The sequence below is a fragment of the Oryctolagus cuniculus genome, chromosome 15 (assembly GCF_051225735.1).
Source record: "Oryctolagus cuniculus isolate XC-2025 breed Fujian yellow rabbit chromosome 15, ASM5122573v1, whole genome shotgun sequence".
Lineage (NCBI taxonomy): Eukaryota > Metazoa > Chordata > Mammalia > Lagomorpha > Leporidae > Oryctolagus > Oryctolagus cuniculus.
The window spans coordinates 69,815,991-69,836,026 of record NC_142881.1 but is presented as its reverse complement, the minus strand read 5'-3'; the positions used below and the strand labels follow the sequence as shown (position 1 = coordinate 69,836,026).

The window sequence follows — 20,036 nt, the reverse complement described above, 5'->3', positions numbered from 1 at the left end:
CCTCCCTGGGCAGCTCCCTGCAAGTACCCCCAGGTTGGTGCTGGGGTCCTAGGTCGGGGCTGGTGCTGGAGAGAGGAGGGTGTCTCCCTGACCCGGCCAAGAGGCCGCGGCTCAGGAGGGGCTCCCGGTGCCCTGCACACGTTTTCCTGGCTTTTGAGAGCCTGGAAGGGAAGGGAATGGGAGCAGGGGACAAGCCTGTGCTGGTCCATGCCCGACACAGCCCCCTACATCTGGGATCAGATGTAGGCTGGGATCTCCCTGGCTCTGGGTCTCAGTTTCCTTATTTGGACAAGCAAAGCGCTGCGAATGGCCCACTTCACAGATGTGGAGACAGACACTCACACAGAGTGGGTGGCCAGTCGCCTGTCTTCTCTGGGCCACCTCGGTTCCCCCGATAGGAAACAGTGAGGTTCTGCCTGTGTGGCCACTCAGCAAACAGGCCACGCCCCGGATGTGGGGTGACCGCACTTGGCTGCCCCGATGGAGCTAAGGACTGGCTTGCCCCAAGCCTGAAGCGCCGGGACTGTGTCCAGGTGACGCTTTCCTTGTATCCCGAGGCGGCCTGAGCAGGTGTGGGGTGATAGGTGGTCAGGAAGATGCTGGGATCAGATGTAGGCTGGGGTCTCCCTGGCTCTGGGTCTCAGTTTCCTTATCTGGACAATGCCCTTGTTCCTCTGTCCTGCCTGTTTGCTGGATTTTTGTGAGCTTCAGGTCGTGGGGGAAAGCAAAGTGGTATGTAAAGGGGCTCCCGCCCCACCCCGGTGTTCCAGGTACAAGACCCCTCCCCCAGCTCTGGCGCCCACCCAGGGCCTTGGCCTGCGTCTCCTGGGAGATAGACAGCTACGAACAGGCAGGAGGTAGGAGGAGGGCCCTGGGGTCTTGGCTGAACCACCTCTGACTACAGGTTCTCTTTCTCTCTGCCTCTCTCTGTGTTTCTCTCCCCCTGCCTGCCTTGGGCCCCTGTCCTCCTGCTCTCTGCAGAGACCCCTGGAGAAGCCCGACGGCCTGGACGTGTCTGACCAGAGCAAGGAGCACCCGCAGCACCTGTGTGAGAAGTGCAAGGTCCTGGGCTACTATTGCCGCCGCGTCCAGTGACCACCGCCGCCGCCCGCTCGCCCGCCCACAGCCGTCCTCCTGCCAGCCCAAGCCGACAGCACCCGCTGTGTGTGCCCTGGGCTCGGGGCGGAGGGCGAACTCCCGGGTCTTGTCTTGTGTGTGTTGACAAACACTGTCATTGACCTTGCTGCTCCCGCAGGTGGTGGGAGGCGGCGGCTCCAGGAATCTTCACAGGTGGGCCTGCGGGCTCCAGGGCCAGGCCAAAGGCCAGCAGGAGTCAGCACCCAGCCCTTGGTGTCCCTGAGAGTCCTTTTGGGGTCATCAGCCTTGCATTGGCCACAAGTGCACTAAATTTACTGTGAATCCCAGTACCCGCAGGGGGCCGTCTCCCACCGCACCGTCCCTCCCCTCGGCCAGCCTCAGCTTCCTGTCCTGTTGCAGTCAGTGAGCACAGCAAGCAGAAACCTGGTGCAGCAGCTGCCGGGGCCGTGGGTCCCTCTGGGCCCTGCCCACGGAGGCCCAGACCTGGGCGCTGCACCCCCGTCACCCTGGACCCAGACAGGCAGAGGTCAGGGGCAGGGAGGCCCTGAATGTGGGCCTTTACTCCCACCCCCAGCACCCACCTCACACCTCCCCACTGCCCGGGCTCCACCAGCCCCCTGCCCTCCCACCCGCACGGGACAAATAGTCCTGGTGATGGCAGAGACGCCCAGCCTGGACCCTCCCTGGTAGGAAGGACACGGGCCTGGCCTTTGCTGCCCACGGAGGGATGCTCCTCTCTGGGCCTCAGTGTGCCCATGGTGAGAGAGTGACAGCGGACAGCCAAGTGGCCCGTTTCGGGTCCCATGATCTGCAGCTCAGAGCCATCTCCTGGAACAAAGGGCTCCATTTGGAGAGTCGCAGGGGGCCGGGACCGTGGGTAGGGCCGTAGCCGTCACCATCATCCCCCAGTGGTCACTTCGGCAGGCAGCCTGAGGGAGCCATGTCCTTTTCCCATGCTGCCCCAGCCCTGCCTGTTGTCCTTTGTCCCAGTAACACAAAAGGACCCCTCCCACCACCGCCACCCACCTAGGACTCCCCAGCCCCTCTCACAGGCTGGATTTGGCACAAGCTGGTTTGGAAACTGGGGACAATGACTTCCTATGTCCCAAGGGAGCAGGGAGGCCCCTGTCCCCTGTGGTGAGAAGTCTCTGCCGTCTTCCTCCCTCTTCCAGGGAGAGAGGGACCTGGCCGGCACCACTGGGTCGGCTGCCTTTGCCCCAACATTGTGCCTCTATGGAAAAAAAAAAAAAATCAGACCACAAAACAGGCCTGAAATCCAGTGTTTACCAAGGCTGAAGGACGCCGGTCTGGTGCCCAGCGGCCTTCTGTTTGCAAATGAAAATGCTGTGTGCGTCGGAGGAGTGACAGTGAAGTGTTCAGCAGAGGTCCGGAGTGCGAGTGAGGAGTAGGTGGGCGCGGGGGCGGGCTGGGTTTTGGGGGCATCCGTCTGAGCACTGAGCGAAGGTGTGCGTGCTGCAGCCCCGCCCGCCAGGGGGCAGCAGGCCCTACCTGTGGCAGACTGGACACCCTGCCGCCCTGAGCACTGCCTTGCTCAGCTGCTCCCTGTCTGTCCAGGATGTCGGGGAGAGCTGGGGCCGGGGGAGCTCTGGCCCAAGGCCTCTGTCCCCAGGACCGAGCTGGTGCTGTCAGTCACGGGGCACCTCTAAAGAGGAGGTTGGCAGTGACAGGCCCTGTACTTGCCTGAGGTCAAACCCACAGGGGCCCTGTCCCAGGGCTGCGGGACACCTGCTACCTGGGCTGCAGAGGTGGAGGAGACACCCCCCCTCCAAAGAGAACCCAGGCTCCAAAGGCCAGAAGGAGATGGGCTGTCACTCCAACAGGACCTCTCAGTGGGCGTGTCCAGCTGGCAGCCACTGCCCTGGCCATCTGCACAGGGCCTGTCACCTGTCACCTCGGGGGTGGGTCCTCCAGCCTGTCGCAGCCCCTCCACGTCCCTCCCCACCCCCCAAGCCCTTGCACTGTTCTGGCTGAATCTGGGAGCCACCGTTGCCCAGGCTGGTACTTGGAGAATTAAGTGCTCAGCGGGCCAGGGAGCCCAGCGGATGAGAAAGTGTGGTTTTAGTATGTTCAAAAGGGACAATCGCTGGTAGTTAGCAGATGTGGCTGTCTAGTTGGAAGAGAATGGGGTTTACCCCGTATGAAGTATTCGATAGCTCTACTTGTGAATTTGTATTTATTTTGAGTTATACTTGACACAGAATTCCTTTTTTTAAAAAATACTATGTGTGTATTTTGGAAAAAAAAATTCATAGATGTTAAAATTTCTGCATGGTTACCGATTTTTCTTACAAAACTGAATTTGATAGCTTTTCCCGAAAAAGATCTTCACAGCGATTTTTGTCTGTATATATTTGAGGGCCTTTTTTTTAGGAAAAAAAAGAAAAGAAAAGAAAAATAGAATTGCCTGACTTTTGACATTGAAGAAACAAACAAAAAGAGGCATTTTCAAAACTTCAGATTCCAGGAGGGCCGGCGAATATCAAACACAGATTTCTGGAAGTATTTGCAAACCTTCTGGTTGAGCTACAAGAAAATATTGATGGCGAGAACTGTCCTCTTTATTCCTGTTACTGGGTTTGTTGTTTTACTACGTTTTGGTCTGTAAAAAAGTATGCCGCTGAGCTACACGAAGAAGGAAATATTGTCGACATAGAATATTATATGAGGTTGGTACATAATTATGATGAGAAAAAAAAAAAAACCCTTTGCAATTCTTGAAGCCATGTTGTTGTTATCCTGTGTTGTTCTCCTTGGATGAAAATATCAGTATTAAGTAGCCAGCGTATCATTCACGTGTTTAGACGTATTCATGTGTTCTTGTCCTGTATGTATATGTATGTTTATTTTGGAAAGTATTGCCTTTTTTTTTAAGAGACGCTATTATTAGATACACAGTGGAAAAGGGAACAGTGGCCCCTTCGTGCCTCTTCCGTTCGGGATAACCGGCACAGTTGTAATCTCTTGCACCTTCTTACGATACCTTGTTATTACAGTCGTCTTGCTCTTGTAGGGCAGGCAGGGAGGCAGCGAGGGGAGAGGACGAGTTTGCCTGTCTGCCCCTCTGTGGTCTGCCAGCCCCTGGGCCAGCGAGGAGGGATCTTCTCCCTGATCCTCTCTGAAGCTTTGTTGCCTGAGCCGGGCCTGGGGGGCCCCCTCCTCTTTGAACTTGGACTTATCCACCAGAGCCCCCTACACCTGCCCTGCAGTGTCTAAATAGACTTGAATCTAACGAATATTTAATCCAACCTCACTCCACGGTAGCCCAGGGCAACAACTAACCCTGAACCTCGGGGTGTCGCAGCCGTCAGCGAGGAGGCCGGGGGTGCTGCTAGCACCGGGATTCATTGGTCCTGGTGGCCAGGTGGCTGGTCGACCTTCTCCGCTCGGTGTGACGATCCTGTCCGTGCCTGCGTCTGTTACTACGTGTGTGTCCAGCTAAAAAGACAAACAGAGCCCGTGGCCCAGCTCGGAGGCTGCCCTCGGGATGGCATTCCGTTGTGTGCCTTATTCCTGGAGAATCTGTATACGGCTTGCCTATAGAAACATAGCCTTTTCATGTTGTATTAAACGGACTTTGAAAAGCGAGAGGCTCATGGGTTTCCTGTTGAAACAGGTGCTGGTCATTTTCACAGGGGCATGAGGCAGTGCGGGGAAGGGAGGGACTTGTGGCCACCCTGCAGCTCACCTAGTCTGGGTCATCTCATCCCTGCTCCTACTCCTCCCAGCCCCTCTGTCCCCAAGGGAACCCCCTCTCCAGGGCTTGGTCCTCCCCAGACTGGGCGAGATTGTCGGAAGATTAGGTCACACATTAGCTTGGGCCTCCCGGGTGACCATATATAGGAGTGAATCTGCCCCAGGCCTCCCACCGGGCATGAGCCCTGGTCCCCTCGCCTGGCTTGGCCTTGGGCATCACATGGAACAAATGGAAGTGTCCAGGTCGGGGATCAGGGAGCCGCTGGCCTGGGCGGAGCTGTTCCCAGGTGGGGCTCAGCCTTGCGGATCAGCAGAGCCACCTGCACTGGCTGTAAATCTGCCGAAGCCTTGGCCCAGCCCAGCGTCACTGGGAAATGGGTCTGGGAGTGCCCTCGGGTTTCCAAGATTTATTTCTTTGTTTGAAAGGCAGAGTCAGAGAGACAGAGACAGAGAGAGTGGGAGAAGTCTTCCATCTGCTGGTTCACTCTCCAAATGGCCGCAACGTCTAGAGCTGGGCTGATCCGAAGCCAGGACGAGGGTGCAGGGGCCCAAGGACTTGGGCCATCTTGTACTGCTCTCCCAGGCCACAGCAGAAAGCCAGATGGGAAGTGGAGCAGCTGGGACTCGAACCGGCGCCCATATGGGATGCTGACGCTGCAAGCAGAGGCTCTACCTGCTATGCCACAGCGCCAGCCCCCAAAGCCCTTGGGTTTTAATGCCTACCCCAACCAGGCCAGGCCATTGTGCCTCCGAGGTTGCAAAGCCCCGGGGCTCTGAGGGAGTCTCCTGAGGTCTCCTAGGGCTCCCCTGTGGGGAAGTCAGCTGAGAAGCCAGGGGGCTGGGAGCCCTGCGCTGAGAGAGGGCATCTTGTCCTCGCCTCCAGCTGGTGGTTGCTAAGAATAATACTGCGGGGAGGAAACCTGGAAATCAATATTGTTCCAGGCGGTTTTCCAAGGCTGAAATCTTGGCAGCCACCGGCTAAGTGTCTAGGTAGGGCACAGGTCAAAGTGGTGTCCGTGGGCCAGCAGAGGAAACTCACGGCAAGGGCCAGTGTTGAGGTGCCACAGGTGCAGCCACCACTCGTGATGCCAGTGTCCCACTGCCGTGCAGCACCAGTTCAAGTCCTGGCTGCTCCGCTTCTGATCCAGCACCCTGCTAATGCCTGGGAAAGCAGCAGAGGACAGCCCAAGTGCTTGGGCCCCTGCCACCCATGTGGGAGACCCAGATGCAATTCCTGGCTCTTAGCTTCGGCATATTGTACAGATAACACAGCCTTGAGCACAAGACCCGCACGCTGCTTGGCGCCAGGGGTCCAGGGGCACGTGAATCTCTTGCTCCCATTGTCTGTGGCCCAGGCAGGAGCCCCTCGCCAGAGACCACACAGCGGGGACCAGAGGGGCCTGTGTGAGACTCAGGACCCCCGGGTCCACTTGCTCACCCTGCAGCCCCGACCCGGCCCCCACTGTGGTGTGCTGTGCTGGGCCCTTGCCCCTGAACGTGTGTGTCAGGGTGCCTGCGCCCGTGTGTTTGTTTTCTTTTGTTTTTCATGCAAAGAAAACAAACCCAAGTCCGCCACAGCCTGCGTTTCAACATCGCTGAGAGCTGTGGAAGCCGGTAATTCCCCAGGACAGGAAGGATTTCCGGTTGGACTTAATGCCCACGTTCAGAGGCAGCTGGCTGTCCAGGGCAGAGTGCACCAGAGCGGGCCTAGGGGCCCCAGGAGGATGGCCCCACTCTGGGCCCAAGCTGAGGTGCCCCTGGCGGGGCAAGAGCTCACCTCGGGTCACCGGGGACAGGTGGCTGAGCCAGGAGCTGAATCCCTGGTCCCAGGCTCCCGCACCCTCAGACCTCCCCGCTCTGTGCCAGGGGTGCCCGTCATTCCCCCAGCAGACCGAGGGCACCCAGCCCCTCCTGAGGCCAGGCTCAGTGCCCTGGCCAGGCCTGGCCCCACCATGAGTCGCCCTGACCCTGGGTGGGGGGCGTCCCAATGCCACCCTTGCAGCTGCTGCCTGGCCAGGGCGCCTGCCTGCCTCCCGCAGTGTCTGGGGGCCGGGGAGAAGGAGCCAGGAGGAGTTGAGAGGCGGGGAGGGGCAGGGTGCCAGGATGGGGTGGCCTCCCCACCCCTCCAGAGTCAGGCGTCTGGCTGCTCCCCCAGAGCTCTGGGCTGAGCCAGGAACAGCCTGTTCTGGGGCACAGGGGCCTCTCTGTCACCGCCCCCACCATGGATCCCCAGGCTGGATCCCCAGCCCTGGCCCAACACACACACACACACACATACACACTTGCACATACTCGAAAAGGCACACACACGTACAATCACACACATACACACACACGCATACACACAATTACACACATACACACACACACTCACAGACACCCCTACCCCAGCACTCACGTGTACTAACAACACACACTGCACTCATAAGCACATATACATACTCACACGGACACACCGACAGACACACATGGTTGCACTGAGTGGACCTGTGCCCTCCTCTGCGGCCCGAGTGGCACTGCTGTGGGCAAGGTCCACGGGACCTCCCAGCCAGCGCCCACGCTGGAGCCACGGCCTGGTCCTCCCAGCCAGCGCCCACGCTGGAGCCACGGCCTGGTCCTCCCAGCCAGCGCCCATGCTAGAAGATGAGGAAACTCCAGCTAGGACCCCAGGAAGGTGAGAGAGGCCACGCCCAAGTCCCAGGAAACAGGCAGAGCTCTGCCCACTGGCTCACTCCCTCCATGCCCCACACAAACAGAACAACAAAGACTTGGTCACGCTGAAGCCAGGAGCCAGCAACTCAGTCCAGGTCTCCCACATCCAGGCTTGAGCCACCACGGGCTGCCTCCCAGGGTCTGCCCTAGCAGGAAGCTGGCATTGGGAGCTGGGACTCGAACCCAGGTCCTCTGACAGGGGACACGGGCATCTTAGCCATGAGGCCAAAGGTCCACTCAGCATCATCACTTGACCTTGCACTGGCCCTGTGAGGTGGGGACTTCGACGGGTCCCCTTTTCACAGATGGGGGAGCTAGCAAAGCACAGAGCCCGTCTCTGTGTCCCCTCCCAGAGCCACCCCTGCCCCCATCCCCAGCCCCAGCCCCAGGGGTACAGCAGGTCTGGGGTTCCGCAGCTGTGCTGCCCTTCCAAACTGCCTGGCAGCTTTCCCCATGCCCCTCCACTCCACCCTGGGCCTCACCCCTGCCCAGCCTGCCCGAGAACTCTCCAGTGCAGGTCCCATGCTCACTGGAGGCCTGCGTGGAAGCCAGGCCCAACCCCCAAGGGGCCCCCTCCTTACACCTCCATTCTTGGAAAGTCCCCAGGGGCCCCACGGGGGTGGGGCAGCCCTGCTCCTGCCCCCTCTGTGTCCCAGCATGCAGGCCAGGCCAGCACCTGGGCTCTGTCTCCCTGGGCAGCCCCCAGGAGTTTCCAAGGCCACCTCCCCCATCTCTGCCAGGAGCAGGTCTTTCTGCCCAAGGCCCGGAGCTGAGCAACACTCCGATGCCCACCATCTTTGCTCCCCCCAGGCTCTGGGCAACTTGGTAACCCAGGACCATGCTCATACAGGGGTCACTCGGACCCGATGCCAAATTGCACGTGTCCCCTGAAGCTCTGGAGATGAGATCCAGGACCTGCCATGAACTACTGCGCCCACCTGAGCCGGTAGGGGAGGTCCTGTGACTCCTTTCTCTGCCTCCTTCCCGGCCCCTCCAGCCCAGCGCCTCTGGAAGTCTGCACTGTGACCAGCTGGCAGGAACCCCGGGAACCCGCGCCTGGCTCCCGGGATGGGGCTGGGGTTTGCAGGCGCCCCTGCTAGCCCAGAGGCCACACTCCTCCCCACCCAGGCACTTCACCCTGTCAACCTAGCTCTCAGGGCTTCTGCCTTCCTTTCCTTGGTGAGGGAGCCTTGCCTAGCGTGTAACTGGGAACAGGACCCCAGCCTGGCACCGCCTTGGAGACTGCTCCCTCCCACTGCGGCTCAGAATTCCCCAGTGAGCGCCTCTGGCACCCAGCGGCTGATACCTGCTGCCCCCTGGTGGCTACAGCGGAGACTGCGACTTACTGCTGGTGGGCGCACCTGTGCTGCCTGGGAGACTACGGGGATTTTATTTCCCCACCTCCCGCCCAATCTCAAGGAAGCTTCAACCTGCCCAGTACAGGGCTCCCGGGGCCTCCTGCATCTGCATCTGTGCTTGAGTGAAACTGTCAAATATCAGTTTTCTCCTTGATTAGAAAAATAATGCATGGGGCCCAGCGCTGTGGCGCAGTAGGTTAATCCTATGCCTGCGGCGCCGGCATCCCATATGACCACCATTCAAACCCCGGCTGCTCCTCTTCCAATCAAGCTCTCTGCTATGACCTGGGAAAGCAGTGGAAGATGGCCCAAGCGTTTGAGCCCCTGCACCTGTGTGGGAGACCTGGAAGAACCTCCAGGATCCTGGCTTCAGATTGGCTCAGCTCCGGCCATTGTGGGCATTTGGGGAGTGAACCAGTGGATGGAAGACCTTTCTCTCTGTCTCTCCATCTCACTATCTGTAACTCTGCCTCTCAAATAAATAAATAAATGAAATATTAAAAAAAGCATGCATGTCCAATATAAAGTGGAAACAACACAGAAAATAGGAGATAATCATTCTCAGGACCCCACTCCCCCACTTCCTCCATGTCAACGCTGTCTGGAGTGTTGCCATATCCTGCCACTGTCTTCTTTCTTGTAGAAATGCTGTGACGTAGCAGGTAAAGCCCATATGGGCGCTGTTTCAAGTCCCAGCTGCTCCACTTCTGATCCAGCTCTCTGCTGTGGCCTGGAAAAGCAGTAGAGGATGGCCCAAGTCCTTGGGCCCCTGCATCTGTGTCTGTGTGAGACCCGGAAGAAGCTCCTGGCTCCTGGCTTCAGATCAGTTCAGCTCTGGCTGTTGTGGGCATTTGGGGAGTGAATCAGTGCATAGAAGCCCTCTCTCTCTCTCTCTCTAACTCCTTCAAATAAATAAAGAAATTTTTAAAAGAAAGTGGAAAAACCGTCCACACAATGGGAGAATGTGTATGCAACTCGTGTAACTGGTAAGGGGGCTGTGGCTAGAATATGTAAAACGCTCTTACAATTCAACAACAAACACAAATGGCCAAGAAGCACATGAGAACAGGCCCAGTATTGTTCATCACCAGGAGGATGAAAATCAGAACCGCAGAGAGCGGCCCCCTCACGTCCACGAGGACGGCCGCAATGAGCAAGATAGACAACAGTGAGTGTTGGGGGGGCGGGGGGGATATCCGTGGAGAAGCTGAACCCTCACAGGCTGCTGGTAGGAAATGGCTTGACAGTTCTTAAAAAAAAACCGAAGCACAGCACTTGCCCCGGATACTCTTAACACCGTATGTAAAGTGGTATAGTGTTATTTGCAGGTGTTGTTCTGTAGGCCCTACAGAAATCACTAAAAATGTTAGCAATGAAATCTAATCACCCTAGTGGAGAAAAGAACGGACTCACTTCGGAATAAAAAAGTCATCCCAAGAAGGCAAGAACAAAAGACAGGATGCACAGAAAACCCACAGTGATAGTCACATGAGCTGTCAGTGGCTGGGCTGGCTGGGAGGCCCTGCCTGGGACTTCTGCCTCCACGCCTGGGCCCGCTCGCTGGGTACCAGCCATTTGGGGTTACACTAAGCTTGACCAGTAGAGGGCGCTAGAGAGGTTCTTTACGCTTCACCAGTCTCTTTCCCCTTAGTAGGTAAACCCCATGGAGAACCACTTTTTCTTACACTTCCCTGCGTTGTGTCTGTTCTTGTGTGGACCCTGACACCAAGAGTGTTACCCAGGGTAAGAGCCGAGCTGCAGCACTCACTAATGCGTATTTCTAAATAGACGTATGGAGACGCAGTTCCCGTATAACACGGCTCAGATACATGCAGCCGTCACCAAAGCCAGCTTAACACATTTTCATCACTCCGTAAAAAGACCTGGTGCAGGGGTGGACATGTAGTACAGCTCTTAGGGCACCACTGGGGACGACTCCCATGTTGCGGTGTCTGGGTTCAAGTCCTGCCTCTGCTTCCACTTCCAGCCTCCTGCTCGTACCCACCTGGGAGGCTCAAGGGCTTGAGTCCCGACATCCATGTAGGAGATCCAGGAGGAGTTCCAGGCTGAAGCCAGGAGACTGGAACTCCACCCAGGTCTCCCATGTGGGTGGCAGGAACCCAAGCACTTGGGCCATCGTCTGCTGCTTTCCCAGGAGCCTTAGCAGGGAGCTGGATCGGAAGTAGAGCAGCCAGCATCTCAGCCGTGGTCCAGGAATCTGCACACTTCACAAGCAACCTTGCGTTGCTTTAGGCCTTAGCAGGCCCCGAGATCACTCACAGAAATCCCTTCTCTTAAAAAAAAAAAAAAAAAATTTCTTTAGCTGAAAGGTAGAGTGTGAGAGAGAGAATCATTTGCTGGCTCACTCTCTGAATGTCTGCAAAGGCTGGGGCCCAGGTAGGCCCAAGTCAGGAGCCTGGAACTCCATCCAGGTGCCCCACGAAAAGCGAGCCTTGGCTCTCCTGACTTAGAGGTGCAGCCGGTGTGGCTGTGGGTGCTCGAACGGTTTGTCCGGGCCTCTGTTTCTGGTCTCTGGGGTGGCTGAAATTAGCTCACAACACTAAAGGCAGGCTCCAAATACTGCAGTTCGACACCTCAAAACCACAGACACGCCTTTTCTAGAAAATAGGATTTATTATCAAATTTAAGGTGAGCACAAGTAACTTCCAGAAACGTGGCATAAACATCAGTGGATTTCATTTATTCAACACACACAGAGACGTCGCAGCCGGCCAGGAGACACCCTCCCCCGGAGCACGGGGCACGCGCACGCCGAATCCACACACACCGGGCACAGCCTGCAGGTTTGCTCCGGGCTCGGCTGCTTCTATGCCCACGGACCCTCCTCAAAAGGGACAGCAGCGGACCAGTGGGATTCACAGTAATGGGGGAGGGGGCCTGGCCACGGGGGTCTTCACAAAGCCCTGAGTTGAGCTTCCAAAGCCAAGTTCTGGGGTCCCGTGGCCAGGGCCACCGGCGCCGGATCCCTGGAGCAGTGTCACAGCTTCATTTCTCGCAGTCCCGTTAATTAAACCGTTGCAACGGGGAAGATGGCACGGAGCAAGTATTCGGGTCATTTGCGGTAACTGGCTGTCCCCTGCGGCTGGAGGAAAAGGCGGGCGCGTAGGCTGTACCCTACCCTGTCACCTCGGCCTGGGGCCCTAGGCACAGATGGGCAGGTGGGCGCTGGCAGGGCGGGGCTGACACAGCGTCGCGAGGAAGGGTGGACGCCGAGCCCCGGTGAGGCAGGCCGGTGTCCTGAGCGGTTTCCTCTGTGACCAGCGGAGCGAGCACAGGCACCACGCCCAGCCAGGAGTCCAGGCCCCGTGGCCGTGGCCGCCACCGCCTGGTGCCCGGGCTGCAGGTTAGCTCAGCTGGCCGCAGTCCGTGATGACGATCTTCTTGGACGTCTTCCCGCTCCGGGAGCCAAAGGACTCGATCTTCTTCACGACGTCCATGCCCTCTTTGACGTGGCCGAACACCACGTGCTTGCCGTCCAGCCTGCTCGGAGAGGGGAGGCGGGTGAGCGGACACCAGGGAGTGTATCTCACACACACACACACACACACACACACACACATACCGTCATCACATACACCCACCGTCACCACACACACACACACACACACACACACTCGGAGAGGGGAGGTGGGTGAGTGGACACCAGGGAGTGTATCTCACACACACACACACACACACACACACATCCAGTCATCACACACACACACGGAGCGGAGAGGGGAGGCGGGTGAGCAGACACCAGGGAGTGTATCTCACACACACACACACACACACACACACACGGAGCGGAGAGGGGAGGCGGGTGAGCAGACACCAGGGAGTGTATCTCACACACACACACACACCCGGTTATCATACACACACACACACTCGGAGAGGGGAGGCGGGTGAGCGGACACCAGGGAGTGTATCACACACACACACACACACACACACACACACATGTGCGCGCACACACACGCACGCTCTCGGGATCACATGCCCACACGGCCGACCGGAAAGGAACCCCAACCCACCAGGCTCTGCTCCCGAGCCTTACTGTGCTCCCAAAACACAGTCCGGAGGGCGCCTGCCGGCTGGGCCAAGCTCGTGCTGTCACCTTGCCCTGTGCCACTTGCCCTGAACCCACATCTGTGAAAGATGAACTCGGCTTCTGCACAGGGTGACACGGCGTATCAGACTGCCGAGAAGAGACAAGACGGCCACTGATGGCCATCCAGATGGAATTGTTTTAACAGTCACGGGTAGGGGGGCGAGAGCCAAGATCGCCCGCGGTGGTGACACCACAGGCATCCCGAGGAGCTCTCCTTTGTGCGAATCTCAAAGGCAGCTCCGGGGAAGCCAGGGCGGCAGCAGCCACGGGCAAGATGGCGAGGGCGCCACAGAAGCAGCAAAGAGAGGGCAGCGCCAGCAGCCGCCTGCCCAGCCCCGGTGGCCACGCACTGCAGCTTTGCAAGTATCTACCCCACACCTGGGTCTCCTTAAAGTCCTGGAAATGGGCTTACGTCGGCTTCTGCCCAGCCGCTGTCCCCTCAGCCTATGGACTCTGAGCAGGAAGCTTCAGCAGAGAAGAGACATCCCTGGCCCACGCTGTCCGGGGCTGGCAGCCATCTGCAAGCCCATGCAACCCGGGGCTGGCTGGGATCAGCGTTGCCCACGGCACAGCCCACGGTCAGGGCCATTCCAGGGCCTGGAACACCCCAGATAAACGAAACAAAAAAGCTCCACTCCAGGCCATCTGAGGCCTAACCCGTTCCACGGCATCTCCCAAACGTATCTGATAGGGGATCCCGTGTGTGTGTGTGTGTGTGTGTGTGCGCGCGCGCGTAACACAGCAAGAACATTCTAGCTGAGGACAACAACAGGACACCTAAGCCACTGCTGACTTTCTCTCTCATATAGACACACAGCCTGGGACAGGGCCACTGCCCCCGAGCAGACGCTCCAGCCACACGCTGCCTTCCCCACAACGTGCAAGGCCACCTCCTGTCCCCAGAGGGCGCTCACCAGTCTGTCTTTATGGTGCAAATGAAGAACTGGGAACCATTGGTGTTGGGGCCTGCATTCGCCATGGACAGGACACCTACAAAAACAAGCAAGGGTGAGCCGTTCAGGAGAGCTCAGGGCTCAAACCACACCCAGGACACGCGGCTGTGAAGATCCTAGGGCCCCCAGGAGGGAACTCGGGGCCCAGTGACAGCTCCCGGGGACTTGTGCCGCCGCCCCCCCCCCCCCCCCGCAGGTCTCGATGGGGTGGCCCTGGAGGAACAGGTTTTCTGGGAGCTCTCAGTGGCGCAGCTGGAGCAGGGTCCCAGCCCTGGCCTCTAGGCCTCTCCGCACTTCCCCTTGGGGCTTCCAGGTCGCGCAACGCCGTGGCTCCACCTGCAGCCCCTCTACCCAGATTCCCGGAGGAGACCTCGGAACGAGGAAGCACTAGGAAAAAACCAGTGAGCCAGAGATGGGAGTGCAGAAGGAAGTGGGGGGGTGGAGGGCGCATCTTCGGGTACTGAGCAATGATGCGGTGGCAGCCCTCCAGGGCCTGCCAGGCACGGTAGAGGCTGGGGGGGCTCCAGGCAGGGCCAAAGCTACAGGGGCCGCTCAGAGGACGGTGCAGCGGGGACCCCACTCACCTGGTCCCACGTGCTTCAGCGTGAAGTTCTCATCAGGAAAGCGGCTTCCGTAGATGGACTTGCCCCCTGTGCCGTTGTGGTTGGTGAAGTCGCCAGCCTGCGCACAGAGCACCCCCTGAGCGGGCTCCCACAGAGACCCCAGCCCACCCAGTACAAGACCCTCGGGCTAAGGGGCTAACACACATCCAGCGAATTAAGGGCAGGTGAGATAAGGAAAAGCAACAGAAAAATAAGGCTGAAAGAGCTGTCGGCACTACCCTGAATGACACACTTTGTACCTGAGCCCCAAGGGACCTAAAGGAATGTTCTGAGGTGAATTTTCAACCCACAACTCTGAGACAGCAGGAGGGAGGTGGCCAGGGGCCCTGTTCCCAGTCTTGGGGGAGCAGCAGTCAGCCCAGCCCAGGTCCCCAAGCCAAGTCCCTGTCCCTGTCCCAGCCTCTCCCCACACAGGGCTCAGCAGTCCCCTGTGCCCCACACACCCAGGCCCGGGGCCACCAAGGCAGCACCCCTCCCCAGACTTTGCCGAAGGCTAAGAGAGGACTGACAGGACTTCAGTGGACAGCCGTGGCCACAAGAGCCCAGTGGCTGCCCATGTGGCCAGTCCCCGGCCATGGCCACGCTGCTCTTTCCCCGAGATGAGGTCCTTGCGTGGGACAGGTGCCCTGGCCAGTCTGGCTGACGTATCCACGGATGCCAATAAGGCAACCTCAGATGGCAATGACTCAAGCCCATGGCCTGTGCCTCCTGCTGCCACCGCCTCATGCCAGAGAGAACCCTCCAGATATGGAAGTCACTATCCTGACTCAGGACATGGGCCTCAGGTGGAGCGGGCAGCCTCTGTAAGAGAAAAGCCCCCAGCACTGTGGCACAGCAGGTTAAAGCCCCAGCCTGCAGCACTGGCATCCCATATGGGTGCTGGGTTGAGTCCTGGCTGCTCCACTTCTGATCCAGCTCTCTGCTATGGCCTGGGAAAGCAGCAGAAGATGGCCCAAATCCTCGGGCCCCTGCACCTGCGTGGGAGACCCGTAAGAAGCTCCTGGCTCCTGGCTTCAGACCAGCTGAGCTCTGGCCATTGCGGTCATCTGGGGAGTGAACCTCTCTCTCTCTCTGGCTCTACCTCTCTCTGTAACTCTGTCTTTCAAATAAACAAAATAAATCTTAAAAGAAAAAAAAAAAAAAAGGAGGAAAGCCCCAGGGCCTGGCCAGGCTTGTCCCCCACCCCCAGCCCTGCCTTCAGCATGCTCACTGCCCGTGCCAGCGTCACAGCCCAACTCCCTGCCATTCCCCAGGGGACGATGACAGCCGCAGGGTCAGGGACCAGGGGACAGGACTCTGGGCAGAGAGAACTTCCAAGAGGCCACAGCATCTACACCCCCGCCGCTGGGCTCTGCCAGCCCCAGGACCCTCACTCTGCCCTGACAGGACAGCCCCTAAACGGCCCGGGGCCCACCCCTGCTGCTGACTGCCCCCCAACCTCCGACACAAAATACTTCTGGAAACAGACAAGACACACGCCTAACGAACATGTTCACGGCACCAAGAACAATGCCGTTCTCGGGAACAGAAGCTGCACGAGCAGACACGTTTGCTCCCACCCGGGCCCTGTCTTCCTCCCCCCTCTCCCTCTCTCTCTGTCTCCCCGGCCAAGGGCTCAGGGGACACTCGGGGACAAGCTCGGACATGGACTCTGACTGCACACACATCTAAACCCCAACCCCCAGCCCAGCTGGGCAGGGCCAACCTGTGGCTGCCCTAAGGGGGCAGGCCAGGTCCAGAGCAGCCAGGACAAGCTGTGGCCTCCTGGGGGAGGGGGAGGCCACACCGACGGATAAATGCCAGCTGGCCCTCTGTAGGGAACTGTGCACGCACCCGGCACCTGCTCCTGTAGCAACCTCCCACCCAGCCAAAGAGGCAGCTCCTGCTAGTGCCCCCACTTGCAGGGCGACCGCGGCCCCGTTACCTGGCACATGAAGGACGGGATCACTCTGTGGAACGTGGAGCCCTTGTAGCCGAAGCCTTTCTCCCCGGTGCACAGGGCCCGGAAGTTCTCTGAGGGTTGGAGAGAGACGTGGATCAAGACGGCTGGGCCAGCACTCAGCCTGGGCTCCCCAGTAGGTGAGTCAGGTGCATAGAGACCCTGGCTCACCTCCTGGGGCTGCTGTGTGACCAGGACAAGTCACTCCCTGGCCTGACCCCAGAGCCTCCACACCGTGACAGGAGTACACGCACCCCCTGGCTGTGCTGGTGCTGGCTCACTGGGGCAGGGAGTCCGAGGTCTGTGCACCCACCACCCTCCCCCACCAGGCACCTGAGGCAGGCAACTGTCTCCAGGGAACTGACATAAGTCTTCCACTGGGCCTGGGGCGTACCAGAGCCAGCAGCGAGGCCCAGCAAGCCACACGAGCAACACCAACTCCTCCCGCAGCCCACGGCCTCCCCTGCCCGGCTCCCCTCCCTCTCCCCGCGCCCGCTCACCTGCTGTCTTTGGGACAACATCAGCCTTCAGCTGTAGGGAGGCAAGGATAAAAGACAGTGGGTGACCCAGAGGCGGGCAGAAAGCTTCTCACCACCCGACACCCATACCGGCCATGGGGCGTGAGGGGCGGCCACGCGGCCATTCCATTCCTGTTACTGCCAACCCCCGTGGGAGGCGGCCACGCAACTATCATAGCTGGCAGCTGCTTCCTCAGCCCCAGACGGAAGTGGCCTCGGTCTGCCCATGTGCCCAAGGCGGTAACGATGCGGTCCTGGCCCCCTTCTGGAGCAGAAATGGCCCAGCTAGCTCCCAGCATCAGACTGGGGACGGGAGGGGGGGGCTTAGAGTGGGGCGAGGCCAAACCCCTCAATGCACACATGGGCAAGGGAGGCCCAGGGAGAGGCAGGAGGCAGGGGGCAGTGGGGAGTTAGGACCCCAGCCAAGCCAGCTCCTTGGTTTCAAGTCACCCCAGCACCAGGTGGGAGGGGGAGGGCGCGCCCCAGGCTCCAGGACAAACGGAGGCTGAAAAGCAAAGTCAAGGGCTCCCAGGAAAGTGGTCACCCAAGACCCACTGGCCTCTCTGCCCCAAGTGCTGGGGCCTTCCCGTGACCTTGACAACTATCTGTGGTTTACACACGGCTTTCAAAAGAGCCCACAAGGGGATCCGGGGCTGAGCGCCCCCGCCCCGCGGAGGGCCGCCTCCCCCAGCCCCCCAGCGCCGGCGTGGGAGCCTGACCGCGGGTGCGGGCGCGGGGCTGGGGTGTCCCCCCACACCCGCCTCGGAACTCCAGGCCTCAGCAGCCCTTCCCTCCCCCAACACCCGCCGCAGGCCCCAACCCGCTCCGATCTGACCTTGAGCTTTCTCCTCCACATCAGCCCTCCCCCGACCCAGCGCCCCAGGGTTCCGGGAGCGGCCGGAGATCTGCTGCCCCTTCTCAGAGACCGGGACACGGAGGCCCAGAGCCCAGGGCGTGCGTGGCCCAAGGTCACGCAGCGCGCCACGCACGGCACCGGTCGGTCCCCCACGCCCAGGCCGGCCCCGTGGGGTCAAGGGGTCTCACCTCCAGCACCACGCGGCCGAGCGGCTGCCCGTCGGCGCCCACGTCCAGGTACACGAGCGGGTTCCCCGGGGCGGAAGAGGACGAGTCGCGGGCGCCGTCGCTGCTGTAGGCGCGGGCCGCTGGGCCCGGCGGCGCCGCGCACCGGGCCGGGAGCAGGCCGAGCAGGCGGGGGCCGCGGCGCAGCGCCAGCATCGCGGACGCGGGTCGGGCGGGAGATCGGCGGGGAGCGCAGAGACCGTGAACCGAAGGCCGCGTGCTCGCAGAAAGCAGTCCCCGGCAGCCGCGCGCCGCCGCCTTTATGGGCATGTGGGGCCCCGCCCCCTGCCGGCCGTCCACGGGCGCCCCCTGCCGGCCGTAGCCAGCAGCGCGCGGCCAGCTCACCAGGCAGCTGGGCTTACAGTCCTTGCAACACCTGGGGATAGAGACCGCGCAGAAGGAGGCAGGTGCCATTTTTGGAAGGGTCCCAGTACATTTCAAAAGGGAAGAAAATGCTGAACCGTGGTTGGCCCTGACATACGAGCACCTGTGTGCCTCTGTTTGGTTATAACCATAACACAAATCATGCTCTCTGCTTGGGGAGGGCTCAGGCCACAGGGCCCCACTGTCACTTGTCCCCTCCATAGGTCCTGCAGACAGAGGCTCAGGGGAGGTGGCTTCTGCCAGGGGGAGCATCCTGGACACATGTCAGGCACGGAGCACACAGCCATGAGCAGGGGAGCCAGCCCCTGCCCAGGGAGATCAGGCCACCTGGGAGGAAGGGCTATGATGCTGACCACCAGCTGAAAGGCCTGTGGGGAGGGCCCTGAGGACCAGGCTGATTCTGACCTTGTGATGGCACTGGGGAGCCATGGATGGGTGAGAGTCACTTGGAGAAAGCTGGAGATCAGAGGCAGGAATCTTGAGTAAGTGGCCAGCGGCAGTGGGAGGGAGCAGATAAGTAGAGACACCTCCCAGGGTGGCCACAGCCCTCCCCGCTCGCCTAGGCATGCCTCTAGACCAGCCCTCTATCGGCAAGACTGGAAACACGGCCTGGGCCTGTCCTGCTTCTGCCACGCCCCCAGTCCTCCGCCAGGCCCAGGTCAGAGTGACAGCTGTCATCCTCCGCACCCAGGCCAGGTGGGTGCTGGCTGACCTCCCAAACCTTGCAGCAGACTGCACTGCACCTGCAGGTCATAGCACAGCAGCCATTCCACGGGGAGAGGTGACAAAGCAGGACAGGGAAGGGAAGGGGGACTGTGGGGGGGACCACAGCAGGGGTGGTCTTGCAGGGAGACTTGCAGGGAATGAACACCAGGCAGGGTCCCCGAGAGGGCACCTGGGCCAACACCTGTGCCCTCCAAGTGCAAGACTGAAGCCCAGAGAGACAGGAAGGCAGTGGCCAGGGTTGCAGAACCTGGAGTCCCGCTTCTAGCTCAGCCCAGGGACGTCACTGCAGGACAGGAGTGACAACAGTCCTCACCCCGCTCCTCCCCACACTCCCTGAGTCTGTTCTGGGAGTAAAATGAACAAGAGGGAGCGGCATCCGTCCGCCGTTAAGCACCGTGCCTGTGAGCATCAATGACGGACAGAGCAGCTCTCCGTGAGGTTTGTGGTTCCAGGAGCAGCAGGGCTCAGCTGCAGGTGCCCAGAGAAGAAGGAGGGGCCGGGCCTTGGAGGCAGGGGCATTTTGAGCAGCCCCAGCTTGGGACCGACCTCCTCTAGACCTGTATCTGTCTGGGGGTCTGAGTCGAGCGGGAAGATGCTGGCGCAGGTGAATTCATGAGGTTGGAACAGAGCATGCTGGCCTCCCGAGAACACTGTCTCAGCCCGTTTGCTGAAGCTCACAGCCCCTCCTCTGGGAAGATCTGCACGCGCAGTGGAGCCCTGCTGGGCAGCACGCAAGCCCCCAGCACACGATGGGACCCCACTCTGCCCTGGGGCGTGGCTCTTCCTTTCTCTGTGCCCTGAACTGGGCAGGCCTGAG

At 59.9% G+C, this 20,036-nt stretch overlaps 2 protein-coding genes across 3 annotated transcripts in view; one reads left to right on the top strand and one right to left on the bottom strand.

Annotated features, from left to right (window-relative positions):
* ZCCHC24 (zinc finger CCHC-type containing 24) overlaps positions 1 to 4,704 on the top strand; it is a 56,987-nt gene extending 52,283 nt beyond the window's left edge. The window contains exon 4 of one of the 2 annotated variants that reach the window (XM_002722890.6): positions 982 to 4,704. In XM_002722890.6, coding sequence (XP_002722936.1) covers positions 982 to 1,095 — 114 coding nt within the window. In that variant the 3' untranslated portion in view covers positions 1,096 to 4,704. The remainder of the gene's footprint in view (positions 1 to 981) is intronic. The other variant, XM_089313533.1, reaches the window with a different exon arrangement.
* A 6,792-nt stretch (positions 4,705 to 11,496) lies between these two features.
* PPIF (peptidylprolyl isomerase F) lies at positions 11,497 to 18,345 on the bottom strand. Its single transcript, XM_051831556.3, has 6 exons — positions 18,074 to 18,345; positions 17,012 to 17,042; positions 16,497 to 16,585; positions 14,534 to 14,630; positions 13,911 to 13,986; positions 11,497 to 12,383 (listed from the first exon to the last, which is right to left on the bottom strand). Exons 1-6 carry the CDS (start codon positions 18,263 to 18,265, stop codon positions 12,248 to 12,250), a joined length of 621 nt encoding a protein of 206 aa, XP_051687516.1. The 5' UTR covers positions 18,266 to 18,345; the 3' UTR covers positions 11,497 to 12,247.
* Between the last annotated feature and the right edge of the window lie 1,691 nt (positions 18,346 to 20,036).

Bases quoted from the DNA above. Each gene is read 5' to 3' on its own strand.
- PPIF (XM_051831556.3), bottom strand. From the start codon at position 18,265: ATGCTGGCGCTGCGCCGCGGCCCCCGCCTGCTCGGCCTGCTCCCGGCC. The intron at 16,586-17,011 runs GTGAGCGGGCGC...TCCAACCCTCAG, and splicing joins TGTTGTCCCAAAGACAGCAG to AGAACTTCCGGGCCCTGTGC. The intron at 13,987-14,533 runs GTGAGTGGGGTC...TTGTTTTTGTAG, and splicing joins GCTGAAGCACGTGGGACCAG to GTGTCCTGTCCATGGCGAAT.